Source organism: Diadema antillarum, unplaced genomic scaffold (genome assembly GCF_040938485.1).
Source record: "Diadema antillarum isolate AM-2024a unplaced genomic scaffold, OU_Dant_1.0 scf00000017, whole genome shotgun sequence".
Lineage (NCBI taxonomy): Eukaryota > Metazoa > Echinodermata > Echinoidea > Diadematoida > Diadematidae > Diadema > Diadema antillarum.
This window is the reverse complement of record NW_027270906.1, coordinates 3986947-4006676: the sequence shown is the minus strand read 5'-3', so window position 1 is coordinate 4006676 and position 19730 is coordinate 3986947. Positions and strand designations below refer to the sequence as shown.

The 19730-nt window shown below is 37.9% G+C and overlaps 1 protein-coding gene across 2 annotated transcripts; it reads right to left on the bottom strand.

The window, feature by feature from the left end:
• Positions 1–2847: 2847 nt before the first annotated feature.
• Positions 2848–18926, bottom strand: LOC139726623 (N-acetylgalactosamine-6-sulfatase-like). Of its 2 annotated transcripts, none has more exons than XM_071637616.1 (10): positions 18619–18926; positions 17793–17916; positions 16033–16210; positions 15030–15240; positions 11373–11637; positions 8213–8316; positions 7310–7552; positions 6506–6627; positions 5508–5625; positions 2848–3811 (listed from the first exon to the last, which is right to left on the bottom strand). In XM_071637616.1, exons 1-10 carry the CDS (start codon positions 18727–18729, stop codon positions 3725–3727), a joined length of 1563 nt encoding a protein of 520 aa, XP_071493717.1. In that variant the 5' UTR covers positions 18730–18926; the 3' UTR covers positions 2848–3724. The 2 variants fall into 2 exon arrangements, with proteins under 2 accessions (XP_071493717.1, XP_071493724.1); XM_071637623.1 differs by lacking the exon at positions 11373–11637 and adding an exon at positions 10256–10517.
• Between the last annotated feature and the right edge of the window lie 804 nt (positions 18927–19730).

Sequence of the window (19730 nt, the reverse complement as noted above, 5' to 3'; positions counted from 1 at the left end):
CCAACTGGAAATATCAAGATACTGTGTAAAAAGCATATACCACAAGTTGTCAGATGATGACATAATTTCACTCATTTGCATATTCATATTGAATGTTAAAGGCTGTTTCACATGAATTAGTGACAGATTACAATTTCATAACTTCCTTAACCTTGATGCAATTTTAATCAAACTTTGCTGTTGTACTTATAAAATTATATTCCCTTTTTTAGACTAACTTATGACTGGTCAGGAATTGCCCTCTAAGAAACCTGTAGGCCAGACTTTTCTGGAGATTCCCTGATAAATACATTGTATGATTACCCATGCCTAATAATATCAGTGTTATGACCCTTTAAATTATAATACAGTTGTACAGCTGTTGTGGTATCATCCATGGTGCAATAATCGGCACCTGTTAAATATCTATCTCCCAAATGAACAAATACAAGTCCATGTATACTTTTATTTACACAAGCCATGAAATTTAAGCCACAGCATATATATATATATATATATATATATATATATATATATATATATATATACACACATATATATAATGCTATACCAATGATTTTGATATCAATTTGCTACAAAAAAAACCTCATATTCTATTTCAGGGCATAAGTTCTCCAGCACTGAAAGACCCTAGCAGAGCCAGTCGCACAACTGTGCTCACATACTGTTAAAAAGTTTCTTACAGTACTAATCACTATACACATGAGGGAAAATTGCTGGAATGAAACTGTCACAATCTCTATCTGAACATCATTAAACCTCTGCTATGCAAATAAACCCAGATATTTAGTTACTGTACAATATCCACAGGACTATTGAAAGGTGCTTAAGTCACCACAATTTATTCAATGTTCTAGTGTGAAAATATATATATCCTAATCTGTGTATAAACATACATACATGTATATTAAATTTGTTCTTTTTCTTTTCTTTACCAAACAAATCTCAATCATTGCATTCTAAAAAAACTCTAGCAATACTGAAATAAGGCACTGATTGGAGGGAAGAATTTGAATTTGTAGCATGGCAGCTTCCCATGAAAAAAAGAAAAAAAGAAAGTGATAAAAGTATTTTTGAAAATAATGTACGAGACATGAACTAAACATGTGCAAAATATGGGGGTGATAGGGCGTGTTTTTTCTTGAGTTATTGCAAAGAAAGTTGCAGAAAGAAAGAAATATCTCAATACATAGAAGATAAGCTTTAATTTCAACCAATTTTTATCGTCATCCCGACATCGTATGAAAAAACAAAGGAAATAAAACGATAGCGCAAAGTCTCAGCTACAACATATTAAAATCTGGGAGAAATTCACCGAAGGGTAAGTGAGCTAGTGCTCGATAAAGACAATCATGTCAATTTTCACATTAAAGAAAATTCCCTCCCATAGAGATAACACGTCATAACGAAGATACAAAAAGAAGTACATATGACCTTTGACCTCAAATTGTACAGACAAGATGGCATCTGAGTAAAAAGTGGTTATTTTGTGAAATGATCCTTGTAACATGGTCTTTGCGTATGCAAAATATGGGAAAGATAGGACATGTATTCACTAAGATACAGGGTGAAACACTTATGACCTTTGACCCTAATTTACATACCCAAGATGGTGTCCGATCAAGTAGTTGTTATTTTATGAAATAATTCACGTGACATGAACTAAACATGTGCAAAATATAGAAGTGATAGAGGCCGTTTTTCTTGAGTTATTGCAAAGAAAGTTGCAGAAAGAAAGAAATATCTCAATACATCGAAGATAAGCCTGAATTTCAACCCAATTTTTTGACGTGATTCTGACATCGTATGAAAAAACAAAGGGCACACTTACGGTAGCGTAAAGTCTCAGCTACAACATATTAAAATCTGGGAGAAATTTACCGAAGCTTAAGTGAGCTAGTGCTCGATAAAGATAGTCATGTCAATTTTCATTTCCAGAAAAACTGCACTCCCATAGAGATAACACGTAAACTGGTCAAATTTGACAAGATTACTTTTAATCCATTTTTACGAGGTGATACCGTTATCCAATCAAAATATTGTAATTTTATGTTTGAAAGAACATTAAATAAGCTACATCATACTGAAATCTGGGTGAAAATTGACAAAGGACTAGTGAGATATGCTCGAATGAACTTGAAATTTGATGACGTCATTTTGAAAATTTACTTTTTTTTACTTTATTAAGAAATTTGATATCTTTTAATCATTTTGTCAGCATTGCCACCCCATGAAATGACATGTACAACTCATCAGCTTTCAAAATATGTACAGAAAATGGGGGGTCACCGTCCATCCTGACGAGTAAAATCGGATTTAAAATTGGCAGTTTTTTTGGCATAGTTGCACTGTATATCGCCATTGACGCGCGCGCGGAATTTCAACTTTGACGGGCCCGTATGACGTCATATTGAGTCGGATTGATTTGAAACTTGGTATAAATATTCCTTAACATTTCAGACATCCGATCAAAGTGAAAAAAACTGGAAATTTCAATTGCACATGAGCTGTGCGTGCGTATATGCGCGCGCGCGCGTACGCGTCCGTCCGATTTTTTCAATTTTTCAAAAAATGCTCTTCATACAATCATGAAACTTTGTGCCTGATGTCCCCATCACTGGGCTAGACAAACTAAGCTAGGACATACTGGAACCAATCCATCTTGGCTGGCTGACAATCCACTGTTCTCATTGAGCCACATACAATCTGCCCTTGGGCACTTTATGCTCTGTCCTTGTGTTCTATGCATACAATCTGTGACTATGGCACCAAGATTGGATGTAAGTAGAAGCAGAGTTTACTTCAGGCTAACTCTAGGCTCCTTCTGATGCGCCTGGTAAATTTCACACCATCTAAAACTAGACCCAAGTTTCAGCCTACCCTCGCCCTGCATACTGTACAGGAAAACTTTTGAGAAATTTAGTTACATTTTTATATTTCTGAAATGACTACTGGCATGACACTTTTATAATATATTTTTTTTCCATTGAGGATTACTGACCCTTGGACTGAATTGCACTTAACACCACATGTGATGTATTCTCGTGACCTTTGACCTCAAGAGCAAATTGCTGATCAAGTCATGTAGCCTTTAAATTTTACATCCTCTGACCCCTTCACGGAATGGATTGCACATCATACTGTTTGTGCTGTGAATCTAATGAATTCTGACCCATGGAATGAAAACGTCAAACACACTCTGTAGCCGTGGTAACACTGGCAAACGATTGCGAAGTTTAGGATCGCGAAGTCTTCGCGATCTTTGGTCATCCGTCCACATGGAAAGCCCAACCTCTTGATCCTACAACAAATAAGTTCTTGAAATTTGAGTCATTAATGAGCGTATGCAAGGAAGAAGAAATAGTGCACCGTCTGACAGCTGGTGATTGTGATGTAATATTGCACACCTATACATTACAATGACCACGCACTTCAGAAACAGATGGTGGACTAGTCACTCGACAAACTTCGTGAAGTTTCAGTTGCTAGCATTCACCCTGGCAAAATATCGAGAAGTTTGGCAGGGATGGGGGAAATATCAGTTTGAGTAGGAAGTTTCGTGAGAAATTTCGCATGAAGTTTCGCGGGAAGTTTGTGGCCATGCTGGCAAAAGATTGAGATCTTAAAGATTGTGATCTTAAACTTCGGGATATTTTGCTAGTGTGACTGCAGCTTATGTGTGTGTGTGTGTGGGGGGGAGGGGGTATGTGACCTGTGATCCCCACTAGTGGGGCCACACACATTTTTTAGGGTTGGATGCAGGTCCCTTCAGACATTTGTTGAGCTTCTCACATCCCGGAGGTGACCAGTTCTGTGATGTATTAAAGCAGAATGTGGCAGAGATTGAATGGGATACCACCTCAAGAGAAACTGATTTCTTTGTGTTTATTTGCATATTTACTACAGAGTACATAGTGGCAAAAAGTATTATCCCATAATACTTTACATAGTTAAGAACTATAATCATTACATATCAAGTTCTTCAGTACCTTCACTTTTTGTCAAAACAAAACAAACTAGAAATGTCGCTATGGCGACTGATATGCCTCCGCCATAATACATGGTTCTCCTAATAGGTCTATTGTACAACATCTTGACAATGTGTGATGACAGTTTCACATAATTGGCAAAATATTAGAATGACAGCTTTGTCACAAATGTGTTGAATGTTCACTTTCCTTGCACTAGGTTTAATTGGATGGATGCTATACTGCCTAAGAGTGCAGGTATTTGGGGATTTGAGGATCTTTACTTGACTTTTGACCGTTTTATAAGTCTATGCATTGAGTACCTTTCAAGGTATGGAGAAAGAGTGTAATTTCAGTATCAAATAGTAAAATTTTTGCATTTTAACTTGGCCTTTGACCCTGGACCTTTCACCCTATGACCCTAAAATTCCTGAGAGAATCGCTGTCAGGTAGAACATGCATAAATATGTACTAAGTTTCATGATGATACCTTAAGTCACTTTCGAGATATGGAAAAAAGAAGTAAAATTCAGCACTTTCACTTGACCTTTGGGCAAGAAACTTTCCAGAGAATCTCTATTGGGTAATACAAGTAGTTTCAAGAAAAATCTGGCAAGTATTGCATTTAAATATGAGGGAAAAAGTGATATTTTGAGGAGTTGACCTTGACCTTTGACCCATGACCCCTACATTCCCCAGATAATCACTGCTAGTCAGTACATGCATTCGTACTAAGTTCCATTATGAAGATCGCACTTTGAACCATTTCCCAGATATGGAGAAAAAAAGTGAAATTTTAACATTTTAATTAGACCACTGACCTTTGACCTCATGACTCAAAACTCTCTCTGGATAACCTTTATTTGGTATTTTAACAAATTGCATGTATACACTCAAGTTTCAAGAAAAAACCTTTAGGCATTGCATAGATATGGGGAAAATAGTGAAATTTTAAGCATTTAACCTTGACCTTGAGCACCCAAAAGTTATTTGGCTCAACTTCGTCCACTCATGCATACACACACCAAGTCTCATTAGGATACCTCAAACCAATTTTTGGGGAAAATAGTTACATTTAACCTTGCTGTCCACAAAATTCATTACAGACGGACGGAAGGACGGACAACCCGAAAAAATAATGCCTCCGGCGGCACTTCGTGGCGGAGGCATAAAAATCAATTCCACCTCAGCGGTACAAAATTAATGGGTTTATGTTGAATAGGTACACATAAGTATTAAAAGTGTATACAAAATGGCCTGATTTTTAAAAAAAGAAATGTAGGCAAATTTTGTATAAATTTTGACACACAAAACACATTTGAACATTAAAAATGATCATGAATCACCTCAGTACTTTACAAGTGGGGAAAAACAGTTTGCTCATGAACACATATATCAGGACAGTTATATTTCCACAAAAAAGAATCAGTAAAAAAGCTGTACACAATTCATAATGAGGATTTTTGAATATATTCGAGCCAGGCCAGTCTACTTACGCCATAGTATCCCCACGCTACCAAGTCTTTAACTAAAACTTACCATGACTGCATTGTCACACATATTGAGCTGCGGAGTCCCTGGGACGAGTCTCGACTTGTGATCGTCGACCACCTGCATGATCCCAGGCATCATCTGCTTGTATTCCGCCGTGGTGTTCCTGCATAAGTCAAGTGATATTCCCGTTGTGGTAACATGCAGGCATATATAATTTCAAGTTGTACATAAAATGAAAATAGACCATGGACAGCAGCATACATGAATATAATATTTATGTTCTACTACAGTGGACTCCCGTTAAAACGAAATCCACGGGACCAGCAGTTTTCTTTCATTATATCAAAATTTCATTATAAATGAACAATAAACAACAAAGATACATAGACTGGATAGTGCTGCCGCCTTAATTCTTACTTCTTTGTAACCAGAATTTCATTATTCATTATAACCGTGTTCGTTATAACAGGAGTGCACTGTATTACAAGCCCACCTGAATTAGAGGATAGTGAATTGGATAAACATGCATGAAATAATGCATCATTACATTATTTTGACTAACCTACAGAATCAGCAAGTAAGAGATGATAACATCTGTTACTGAGAACATACAAAATTCTATGTCCCTATATGGTTAAAATATGATTTTAGGTAGGAGATAAGTTTCTCAATGTCGTTTTAATTTTCTCGAATGAAATGTTCTGCGTGTTCAAGTCCATGTCTGTCATCATCTACGTAATCTTACTCTCCATGTGAATCATTGATGCAATAGCTGAGAATGAATGACTAGTAGCCCTCATGAAATAATGCATTTTACCTTTCAAAGACTAGAAGCATAAGCAACACTTATATTATATACTGGTAGTCATATATGTAACATTATTTCTATCTTTATATTCATGTATTTACCCATCTCTATTTCATATGAAAAGATGTGTGTGGTATTAAGTATCATACACCAACAGTACATCAACCAAAGTGTCCAATAATGAGAGACATACCAAAAACTTTTGGCAAAAGCTCCAGAGAGGAATGAAACTCACTTGATGGGATGTTTTTCCCCTGGGTCCCGCCCAAGGTGAAAGAGGAGAGGTGACAGGGTGTGGTTGACCTGGGCGTGGGTCATTACTCCGGTCACATTTTGGCCCTGACAGAAATTGACACCCTGGAGAAAGGATTCATGATTAAAACAGATTTATTATAAATCATACTGAACATGACTGATTAGATTATCTAGAATAAACACTAGTGACAGTTTTCCTTTTCTTTCCAGTAAATAGGAGGGTAAAAGGTTTGTTGGTAGTCAGAATCAACCAAGTACAGGCAAGTACAGGTATACATAACATTCATTCCAAATGCAGTGACAGTGGTTTGGATTTGTTCTTTACATTAAATGACAAATGTTTTTCACACTTCAGCCTACCTGTCAGACATTCAATTTACATTCATCTTTTCAGGAGAACTAAATCTACAGACAGTGAATTTGAAATCATCATCAAATTTCCATACCGGTGCATTAGGTTATGATGATGGGTGGTCATCAAACCATTATGGTCATATTTTTTTCCTTAATGCCAAGAACACTGGTTACTTTCATGAAGTAAAAAATATCTATCTACTGAGGAGCCATTGCAAAAAACCAAAAACAACAAATAAATGCATACAACTTTTTAAATACTACAGGTATAACTATTCAAATAACACTATCATAATCATGATATTCAAAAGATAAATGAACAAAATTAGTTTTGAAATCATATTTAGGTAGCTGACTGGCCAGGAAGCCTGAAGCGCACACAGGAAATTGAAATCAAAGATTGGCAGGAAGACTAAACTCCTTCACTCACACTCAAGAACTCTGAGATGGAGTTGGTCCAGGTCCAGTAGTGAGCCTTGTAGAGACCCCGTCTGACCGCCATCATCTCGTCGCCACGGTAATAGAACATGGTTTTATTTGCATCCACATCACCATTCAGAAGGGCCGGTAGAAGGCTCTGACCATCAATGATGCGGTCACTAGGAGGCTGGAGTCCAGCCAGACTTAATGAGGTGGTGAAGAGATCCATGACGCTGCCAATTTGATGAGTTACCTGAAAATATACAAATCAGTTTTCAAGAACAATGAATAGTAAAAGAAGATTGGTCTCGACTATGACTCTAACTTTGTCATTTCTCCAGTATTGCTAGGGACCTTTTAATGAATATCCTCCACGAAGGACATTGTGGGTAAAATATCTTGTCCAAAGATGCATGAGTGCATGATATAGATACAGGGGAACATATGGAACATAATGCATGTATATGCTCGATCCTCATATCAAATATCAACTGATATACAATATTGCAAAGAGGATAATGTTACCATGGCAACAATACGACGATAGCAATTCAGTTACACACAAAAAATTGAAACATGAATAAACACATGATAAAGAACAAATCTATCACACATCTACCCAACTTCATTCTTGTCTCAATCAATGATAATGAAAAAGCAAATGTTAGTTAATATCCATTTAGCAGTGATTAAAAGATCCCATAATTTGCAGCATAAAAGACTTTCCTTGGTAATTGAGTTTAACCCTGAAACGCAGGGGTTTATCCATGTGCACTAAAGGCAGTAAGTCACATACGACAGCTCTAGAACAACACACCCAGGGACACACACAGCATGACAGACAGAATCACAGATTCTGTCACCAACTCGGAGATATGCCCTAAGTAACACTTCTGATGCATGATGTACTCACAGTCCCTGGTTTGATATGACCAGGCCACCACGCTATTGTCGGTTCTCTCATTCCCCCTTCATACGTTGTCTCCTTCCCACACAGAAATGGGCCATTATCTCCACCTTGGATCAAATGAAATTAAAATACTAACCATTAATCTGAGGACTCAGTTTGTTGAAGAGTTCTTCAATCACAGTCATAACTTTCTTAAATGTACATGTCATGCCAGATATATTACACTCATTATGAGTTTCATTTCATTTAACAGGAAAACAGCTGGCTAATTTGTGCTTTTTATTTCTAAAGAGGTTCATCACATTGATAACACTCAAGCATGAAAATCATTCATATCTGAAAATCAGACACATATCACTGAATATAACAGACATTTCTTGTACTTTGAAAAAAAATCTTCATCATTCTTTCCATTCTATTTTCAACGGATTTATGTAAATAACAGGAAAAATTTTGGAAATTCTATTTCGATTGTGACCCTTGACATGAGACACACCAAGGTCAAGGTCTCCTTCATGAAGTGTTCTATCATTGAATTTACTTTGAATACACCACTACTCTTTGCTCAAATTGACCAACATAAAACAAAACAAACCATGTGGAAGTGTCATTAATTCCGATGGAAGAGAATACTGTAATGGACTTCCAGTTTCAAGTGTATTTATGTAATAGAAATATTAGTGAAAAGCGTGTATGCAAATTAAATGAGGCAATGATGCCATTACCTCCCACTGGCTTATACACAAAAATTGATAAAAGTTATGTTTTTTTAAATTATGATTTTAAGAACTGCAATCCCTTCCCCCTTCACCCTAACTTACCTGGGGGGGGGGGGCATAATGCCCCCCCCCCTCGACGAATTTCCGCGACCATCCCGGCGCGCAAATTTTTTTGACCGCGCCGCTCGCTGACTTTTTACTTTCAAGTCTCGCGCAACTTTTGAGATCAAATTTGTCGTGCCCAAGCATACCGTTCAGAAGTCACGCCCCTTCAAAAAAATTTTGTCAACCCCAAAATTGCTCAAAAACGTGATTTTGTGTACAAAGTCAATACAAATTGTTTTTTCAATTAATTCATATAAAGATTCATATCTTTAATTTTGATGGCTGAAATCAATTTATTTTAGCATAATTATGCTTCAAAAAATTTGTATGACAAATTCTGCTGAAAAAACAACAAAAACAAAAGTTCGAAAAAACACAGAAATACATAAAAAATTGATAAAACAATAAAAAATATAAGAAATTAATTTTGATACTGAATTTTTTTACGCACAAATGTTAGGAATGTCACTAGGAATATTTACACAAAAAAATCAGCATTACATAAGCTTTTATAAGCCAATTACAGACGAAAATGAGGGTTTTTGCATATATTTGCATAATTAATTAATTTAAAATAGAAAATGCAAATTTTTGGTAAATATAACTTAACAGTCTTGTAGATTACATCCGGCTTTATCTTCATGCAATATCTTGCGGCGATCGCGCGATCAACGGCCGAGATCTGAAGGGGGGGCCTTGATGGGCCCCCCCCCCCCAGGAATTCAAGCTCGCTAAATAGCAAAGGTAAGTTAGGGTTAAGGCAATTATAATTTGGTGATTAGCAACACACTGGTATTTTGATGCAAAGGTATAGGTCTTTTCTATCTGAATACATTTTGAAAAATTCAATGATCTGTGTGCAGAACAATGAGATGTTGTGCAAGTCAAAGCTATGACGGCTGTCTTCTTAGGCTTTGTGGTGGATGAATAAAGATGACATAGGGAATGACACAATATGGAAAGGCATGGAAAAGGCCAGCAAGCGTGCACACAATAAAACAAAAACGGATGTGCAGCCACAACACATGACAAGACAGCAGGGGTGGCAAGACTTGCCCCCATAAAATGGGCAACAATTTGTCGAACAGCTTTTGTGCTTGAAGATTTCAGTGTAAGTACTTATTTTTTATTATCAAATTTTGATTTCATGTTTCTAATTCATAGAAAAGACTGACTCTGGATACTTCTGAAGTGAGAAATAATTTTTGCTGTTTTGTCTTACCATTACGATCATTCAGGGGAGCTCCATTATCAGAAGTAAAGAGGACAAAGGTATTGTTTGTCATCTGATTTCTCTGCAGGGTCTCAAGAATGCTACCCACACCGTTATCCAGCTCTCGTACAGCGTCACCATACAGCCCTCGCTGACTCGTGCCCAAGTAGGCTCGCGAGGCATAGTGGGGCCCATGGGTTGCATCGGGGGCCCAGTACAAGAAAAATGGCTCCTGCCCTTCAGCACTCTTTTCAATGAAACTGATTGCTTCCTACGAGATGCAAAATCACAAATACAAGAACCTGCTTAATCAATTCCCCTTTACCTGTTGTAAGATATTGTTTGGAGGTATCCCCATCTTCTTAGAGGTTGCCATGGATTCCTTTTAACCCATTGAGGATGGACTGATTTTGCTACAACACGCATTTCCCATAGACACCTGCCCGAGTATACTTGGGACTCGTCCTCAACGGGTTAAGAATTACAAATCAAATCCTTTGTTGTCACTTTCTTTTAACCCTAAGAAGGTGGAGTCTCACCACCCAAGGTGGTCAAATCCTGTGACTTTGTGGAATGAATTGACATTGGAATGTCTTCTGTGTGAGGTTAAAACTGATTTGGTCAAATTTTCTGTCTCCCAGACTGTTCCACGTCCATCTCCTCCTTGGGCGATTTTGAAATCATATTTGGTAAAAGAATTAGGTAACGCTCTGGGCAACTGCCTAATAGACTAGGCAAGTGACGATCACAATAATAAATGAAGGCTCATTGAAGAAGCAGAAGTGTTGGTGATACAGTCACAGTTTGACAAGCAATCACATGTAGGAAATGAGATGATTAGTGCCAAGCCCACATGGATACAAGACAAACGAAGAGCAAGACAATTTTGAGTACAAGGCAGAAGCTTTCTAAAGGATGGATTTTGGAATACAATCACGAGAACTATGTTGGTGGTAATTTGCTGCACAAAGGCAATGAAGCGAATCTGGAGGTGAAGTTGTGCAATAAGGAAATATGAGGAGAGGAAAATATGAGAGAGTGAGGTTTAGATATTAGCGAAGCAGGAGTTAGATATCCCATCATAAACAAGCGCCTCCTGGGATCCAATGATGCCCCCAATTCTCACCCATCTCTCCAGCGTATGTGGCGCCCCCATTGTCTGAGGAGAACAGCACAAAAGTGTTATTGGCAATGCCCAGCTGACGGACTTTGTCTAAGATCTGTCCGACGCCGTGGTCCAGTTCCCTCACAGCGTCGCCATAGAGACCTCGCTGGCTGCCTCCAAGGAAGGCAGTGGAGGCATACACAGGCTCATGGGTTGCGTCAGGAGTCCAGTATAATAGAAATGGCTGCTTAGAAGCAGATGACTTTTCTATAAAACTTAGCCCTTCCTGTCAGTGACAAAAAAAAATAGTAAAAAGATGCAATCTGTCATGATGTGATGGATTGTATTATTCATGTGAAAGTTCCATCTCATAACACAGTGATGGAGAATCGTTAGTAATGTGTTTTTAAAGACAAAGACAGGGTATGTTCACACTGGACTGGAAGAGAGAGATTCACCCACTCAAGTCTCCAGTCTCTCGTGGTCATACTCTTAGTAGAGAGAAAGATAAGGAGAGAATGACTCATGCAATGCATGGGGACCAGTGCCGCGAAAAAAAGTTGTGAATCTATCAAAACCGAAAAACTAGAGAAGCACTCTGAGACCACAGACCTCTGCCAAGCAGCTAATTTCCACCAATGATCTTGTTCTTCCACTAGAGATCAGTGATTTCCACCCATATGTATGCATGCTGAAAGTTGCCCGATTTCACAATATAGAACTCTTTTGTTAAGTCGTCAACTTCCAGTTGCGCGGTGCGCCTCGCCCTCACAGAAACTAGAGCACGCACTGTAGTGTGCGTATGAAAACCTAAAAAATGGGCAGCTTGAACTCCCAAGTTCACAGACCCTTACCTGCCAAAATATAAAAAATCCTTCATAAAATCCATAAAAACTTCTGGATTACAACCAAAATTTAATCATCTGTTACTTGTGTCATTGATGTCATTCATCGCAATGCGTTCACAACTTGAATTATTTTGCATATGGACAAACAAACAAACGGTAATGAAAACATAACCTCCTCCCTTGGCAGAGGTAATAAATACCAAAAATAGGCTAAATGAGATATTGGTGACTTTAACCTGGGTATAGTAGTTCAATGATAACAAAAGCCAGTAGCAGGCATTTTTCTCACCTTTGGAAATTAAAATTGAAAACATCTCAGTGAAATTTAATTCATCTCCCCCAGCATGAAGAGGTAAAAACATTTAAGCCAAAATGTACCAATTTTTGTAAGGCATCCGATGCTTTTCTCTGATAAGACAAAATTGTTCAGTGAGATACTGTTTAAGAGTCAGAGGGTTAAAGAGAACACGGTGGATGAACAAAGTTAAGATGCACAAGTTCTACGAATCAGACAACTTCACAAAACATCCTAAATAGTTCCAGTTCTTCCACAGGGTCTGGTGCATCATCCTAACTGATATACCGCTCCACCCCAGAAGACTTGGAGCAAGGGGAAAGTTGAGTTAGTAAAAGGCTACAAATTTGTTAACGTTGTTACAAAGTGAACTCTTTCTCTCTCTCTGCCCAACTTGGAGGAGCTGGAAGTGGATGTTGGGGAGACAGAATCTTTCTGAGAAACGGGAGAAAATTCAACAAATGTTGGCATTTGATGTCGGGATACAGTAAAGAAGTCATCAGGTGAGCTAAAGCCAAATATGCCGAAGATGAAAGCGGATACTACACAAACTAGGATCAAGGTCTGGGGAATGAAGACTTGTAATCCAACTCAGAAGCCACTTAACTTGAACAATTTTTGTTTCACTATAATATTTGTGTTCCAGTGTGGGTAATCCTCTTGTTTATTTCCATGCCGTAAATGTATTACATAATTTAGTTCAATAAGCAAGAATGATTAGCGAACTAAAAGAACAATTGTTGCAGCTTATTTTGTCGACTCTCAGTGATGCCTTAATTCAAGTCACATGACAGAGTAGTGGCAGCATCACATGACAGTCTTCAGTTGCTATGGTGATCTAGAAGTGGATTCTATGCAGTACCTGGTACTTTCTGTTTAACCCTCAGAAGCATTTTGTCCGACAACTTTGTGGGACAAATTTGCTCTCAGCCAATCAGATGCAAGGATTTCAGTAGCTTTTAACAGTTTGTCAGACGAAATATCTGACAAAACGCTTCATGAAATGCCCCCCAGTTTAACTCTCTGTGTGCTACATTTATTTCCTGTCCATAGGTTTGTGTGTAAAATTTGTACACATTTGACTCATTAGCTCAGAAAGGGTTAATCTCCCATTTCTGCTTATGTTTTTGTTTGCAGTCTACAAGGGGGGTGTTTCATTATGCTGTTCTTAAAAGTTACGAACGACTTAAAAACGACTGGTGATCAGTTCTGATGTGCTATACTAATCAGGATTTCAATAATTCAGCACGAGAACTGATCACCAGTCGTTCTTAAGTCGTTCGTAACTTTAGCTTTATGAAACATCCCCAAGGTAATATATTTGATGTCTGTGCAATTTCAGGTCCTACACAGCTAACCATTGAGCACACTATAGTAACATTACACTTTGCTTATTTCTGAGGACAATGCGGACTTTTACGTGTCAACATGCATCGTCTATTTGATTTTCAAAACAAACTACTAAACATTCAAACTCTTTGAGGACAGGAGTACAATAAAAGAAAATGGCAGCATGACTTATGGCAAAATTTTGCAATAAAACACTACTATCTACTATCAATCCCTGTTTTCACAACATGAGAATGAAAACGATTCTCATTTGGTCCACTTTATATTTCCTTGAGTCCTGTTGACCATCACTGGGTAAAACCTGTTAACATTTAATCAATCACCACATATTCTCTTCACATTCAATGATATACAGCATAGGTACCTCCCATCAATATCTACCCTACATATTTATTTTGCTTATGTGATAAAACATATGAATGAAACAACTGATCATTGAATCAAAGAGCGACTCATGAATCATGATTTCATCAAACTCCAATAATTTCTATGCAGTTGGTTGTTACGAGCAAAGTGAACCATGCAAAATTGTTAAGAGTTTTTGAGAATTTTGCTGATATGTTGCTTTGATTTGATCTCTGATTAATACAACCATCCGTTTGTGGGATCTTAACATCTGGGGGACATTTCATGAAGCATTTTTGTCCGACAACTTGTCGGACAAATTTGCTCTCAGCCAATCAGATGCAAGGATTTCAGTAGCTTTTAACATTTTGTCAGACGAAATATCCGACAAAACGCTTCATGAAATGCCCCCCAGAACCATCTGGGGGGCATTTCATGAAGCATTTTTGTCCGACAACTTGTCGGACAATTTTGCTCTTAGCCAATCAGATGCAAGGATTTCAGTAGCTTTTAACGTTTTGTCAGACGAAATATCTGACAAAACGCTTCATGAAATGCCCCCCTCTATGACTATGGGTTCTATCACTGCATACCTGCACATTCCCATCATTTCAAATATTTGAAGTTAAATATTTGACACCTCTGATTTCAAAATTCTTAATTAATTACAAGCAGGACATACTTTTCAAAGCAATGACAAATGGTAACCAGATGGGGCAAGTCTGAGAGAATCCAAGACAGAAAACACTTTGATGCAAGTGCAACGTTCACGTTCCAACTCATCCAATCTAATGATGAATAATGACATAAAATGTAAACAAATGAGAGAGAGAGATGAACCTGAATGTAAAGCTGAGTTAAGTTGGACTCTCCAGTCTTTCTGTCGATGACAAAGTCCTCGTAGTAACGCCCCGCCATCTCTGCATCCTTGTAGACTGGAATGTTGGGTATGTTTTTGTCGTTGTAGGGACCAAAGTGGCAATTGGGGGAGCCAAACCACTCATCAAATCCATGCTTTAAAGGATGAAACTGTGGTTGATGGCCCAAATGCCTACAGAAATAGAACACGGTGGGTGAAAGATATTACTATGAACAATCACAGCAACTATTTTTTTCATCATAAAATTTTCAGTGGAAATTGCATAGTTGCTTGACTTCAGAGTGAATTAAGAACTATCAGAGCATAAACTTCTCTTTGAAATATTTGGTTGTGTGTGTGTGTGTGTTTGTGAATATGTTCATGAGTGTGTGTTAGATTTTAAATGTATCTACAATGTATATATATACAGTCTGACCTGAGCCTCTGTTATCCGGCCATGTCAGGATCAACGCCCTTCTGGATATTAAAGCAATTGGCTGCATATGGGAGAAACAACAAGTGCAAGTAGGCTACCGACCCAGTAGTAGCTACATAAGTAGTGCACATCGCAACAGAATTTTAATTTATGCTTGTCTACTTAAAATCATAGTCATGTAAATGAAACATCTTACTATAAGCATAGGGAATATTGGTAAATTCCATGAGTTTTGTAGGAGTTTTAATTGTGTTTGAAACATTTTTTTTCTGGCCTTTACTGCTTGCAGGCATTGGGGTAATAAAGAAGTCCGAATAAGAGAGGGCTGGATAATAGAGGTCAGATTGTACAAAAAAAGATGTCAGACAGGAAAAAGCAAGTCTTTATGAAAATATGAAATAGTTCTACATATAATAAGCAAAAAAAAAAAAAAAAATCATGGTTTTATTCTTGCGCTGGTTTCATGTTGAGTGAAATCTGTGAAAATTTCCTAAGTGTTCACTTTCACAGTACTTGCTTTTAATATGGAGGTTGGTGAGCTCCATTACCATTTGCCAACAATCTTGGTGGAGTAGCCAGCTGTCTGAAGAAGTTCCGAGAGAAGAATCTCGCTGTCAGCAATCCCACCCACGATGATCTGAGGAGTGTAGCCATTGCGGGCGTGGGCATTGGTGGTGTAGAAACCGTTCCGGATCGGAAGACGGCCAGTCAGGAGAGAAGCTCTTGCTGCATTCATTGAATGTAAGCATGTAAGCATGAGGATTGAAGGACATATTTGTTGTTATTTTAAAGATCGAAAGAGAAAGAGAAATGGGGCCCTATACAAATAATTTGCCCCAGACAGCACTTATAACATAAAACAAACATTATAGATCTTAAAGAGATATAAACAAGAATATTAAATGCATACCAAGTCTCCTCGAGGGAGCTCATATCGTCTCCACGAGGGAGCTCATATTGTCTCCACAAAGGAGCTCATAAAGTCTCCACGAGGGAGCTCATATTGTCTCCATAAAGGAGCTCATTACGTCTCCACGAGGGAGCTCATATGACATTGATGAATACCTCATATTCTTCAGACAAACTCAAATAACTACACAATACACGCACGCGTGCACCGCACACTAACTCATCCACGTGCACACACTCAACCACATACACACACCTCCAACCACGCACAGACACACCCATATCATGGTTCAACCCAAAATAATGTACAGTATTTAAATAGAGCACACACACAATGATATGTTTTTTACAAAATAGATAAAATTACTATAACTGTATCATTGTTTCGAAAGAAAGAAGAAGAAGAAAAAAAAATATATATACAGTGTTTATATCAAGGAGCTCTAAGGCGTTGATACAGAAAAATATTTGCAGCAAACAACGGAGAAATATGATACAGATATAATCCTGGAATCAAAGACGTGCGAGTATACCTGCGGGCTTCAAGCCCCCAAAAATAAAAAAAAGTACAATTTAGTGCCAGAAAGTGGGAGTCATAATAATCTTCAAAATAAATTCAAACCACAGATTTAAAGTATTAATTAGGTGCAGGCGACTCATACGAAAGGGGATTAACAAACACTTTAAGTTGTTCTCACCACAAAAATGATGAAAGGTGTATCATTTATAAAATTACACTATAGGTATATGAACGAAAAGATCCCCTGTTCTTGCTAGGGAAACGCACGCAAGGAACGTAAGACAATATACATGTATATATTTTATATAACAGAGACACATACAAAGAATACAGACACATACAAATGCATTTGTAAGCATGCATCCCTTCAACATGCTACTATGTTGACAGTAATATAATTCCCCATGCTTTCTGAAAGAGACACGTCATGTCCGCTTTCACTGTGCTTCAAAATAGGCAATATGTTGAATTCTGTCTACCTTTTAATTGTTGTCCTATTTGGTTATCAACAATTGGGCAAGTCCAAGATAAGGTCCCCTCAGAAGGCAAAATTTCATCTTTGCTCAATATTGACATGTTTGGTATCATTTTGAAGCTTATGAGTTGAAGTTTGATTTCCATGGAAGAAAAGATGATATTTTATAAATTGATGCAATTTTCAATGGTTTCATTTGCATACATGTGAAAATTCATTATAACCAAACAACTAAATAATGAAAAACCTAGAGCGGATAATGTTTCGGCCTGAATTTTTACTTTGTTGAAACTAGAATTTCGTTATAACTAATAATATTCTTATACTACTGGGAGTGCATTATGTAAATAAATTTATGCAGTGACACGCTAAAATTCATGGTATACCCTAGTTTTCAGACTTACATGGTGAACACAGCGGGTTACCAGAATAGAAATCTGGTAGGATGGCACCCTCTGCTGCCATACGATCCAAGTTTGGCGTTTCCTTGGCAGGGTTTCCGTATATTCCAAGATCCCCCCAGCCCATCTTTGGAGAGAGTGGAGTGGAGAAAACATACAGACTCTGACTGAAAAGGTATCAATTATTGTTTAAGTTAGGCAGTAAACACAAACACGTACCCGTACTTGAAATCATGACCTCTGTGAACACTGTTTAAAATAAAGTAAGCCTTTAAAAATTACACACTACCATATTTGTGGGTAACCTCAGCTTACTGGTATGGTACATTAAGTAAACTCAGCCTCTCACAACTCCATTACAACTTACAAGGGGCCGAGTTTACCCAAAAGCCGAGTTTACCCACAAATACAGAGCAATAATACAGCACCAAGTATGTCATCTATATTACATAGCACAAGACAAACTTTCAAAAATTGGCACTCTATCTTTACAATTCACAGAATACGGCTATTAAAAATTCCCTTAGCAATGTCAGAGGATTGCTACCTCACAAACAAAGCTACCAAAAGTGGTGGCCCTCTTCGACAAGGTCAGATATACTGCCCTACGCATGCGAATAGTAGAGCAAATAATAATTGCAGCAAGTTTCAAGAGGATGCAGAGGGGCAAATAAGTCCAGTATACTTTATGCCCAACATCAAGGTAAATCAAGGTAAATACTGCTGCACCACGGAAAATGCGCCTTTGACAAGCAAAATCTACACGAAGTCACCAAAGATTCAATGTCCAACCTGTGAGTGTTAGATATCTATTCGATTCCGTACTTACATCATCCATCAGCATTATGATAATGTTTGGTCTCGTCTCGGCATGAACCCCGTTCGACTTCCGAGTGGCAATCACTAGGAACAGAAAGACGAGAGACAACGCAGACGCCATGATGCCTAGCGGTAGAGGATCGATAAATTAACAGCGAGAAAGACTGCCCAACTCTGCTTCTCAGTAATGTTTGGCAGCAGGATCCCAGAACCTGCTTGGTCGCACGCACAGTATACCTCCCGTATCACGTAGGGGTATAGAGACCCGTGTGGCGCGGCTAGTGGCAGCGATTAGTGCAGTGATACGGCCCGCGGCCGGGGACGTTCAGCGAGGGTAGCGATGCGATGATGAGCTGGAATGGCCTTGTCACATGACAAACAGCGCTTCGATCACGTGAGCATATGTTTAGATGACGTCTGCTCAGTGCGTTCATATCCAAGTACATATGTGGGCCATTCTCAGATTAAGTGTTCAATTCCATGTGAGTAAAACCGAAAAATCAACCACAAAGTAATACATTCAAAGATGTGTTTTCGGAAACTTCAAAACCGGTCAAATACGAAACAAAAAGTGGAACATTCTAAATGATGGCCATTCATTGAGTAAAAATGAATTGAAATAGAGCATCATATATGATTTTTGATCACCAATCAGATACGTTACCGCAAATTTACATGTTGTAATGGACTCCTAACTCTGAATTAAATTTATTGTTTTGATCCAATTTCTGTTCAGGAAAAGACATCTGTCCCCCCTAAAGATATTGGGGTTTTTCAAGAGGTAAAGATGTTGTCATCCCTTGCTAATTGGTAGAAATTATTTCTGTGTGGTAGGTTGAAATATGTTTTTTGCTGAAATGAAATATAACCTTAAAATTCACTTTGTATTTTTAGCAAATTTCGCTTACAAATAAAGTTTCGAATCCCACAAATCATGCAAAGGGAACGAGCCGATCTGGAATTTCACAGGAAACAAATATGAATTGCTTTCCTGGGGAAATAACTATTGAAAAACATCGAATCACCTTTGGTAACGTATCTGGTAAAATATAAGTAATAATTTTAGTTGTGTATGAATTAATAAATATCACCTGTTTAATTATTTGCCTCATGAATTGATGT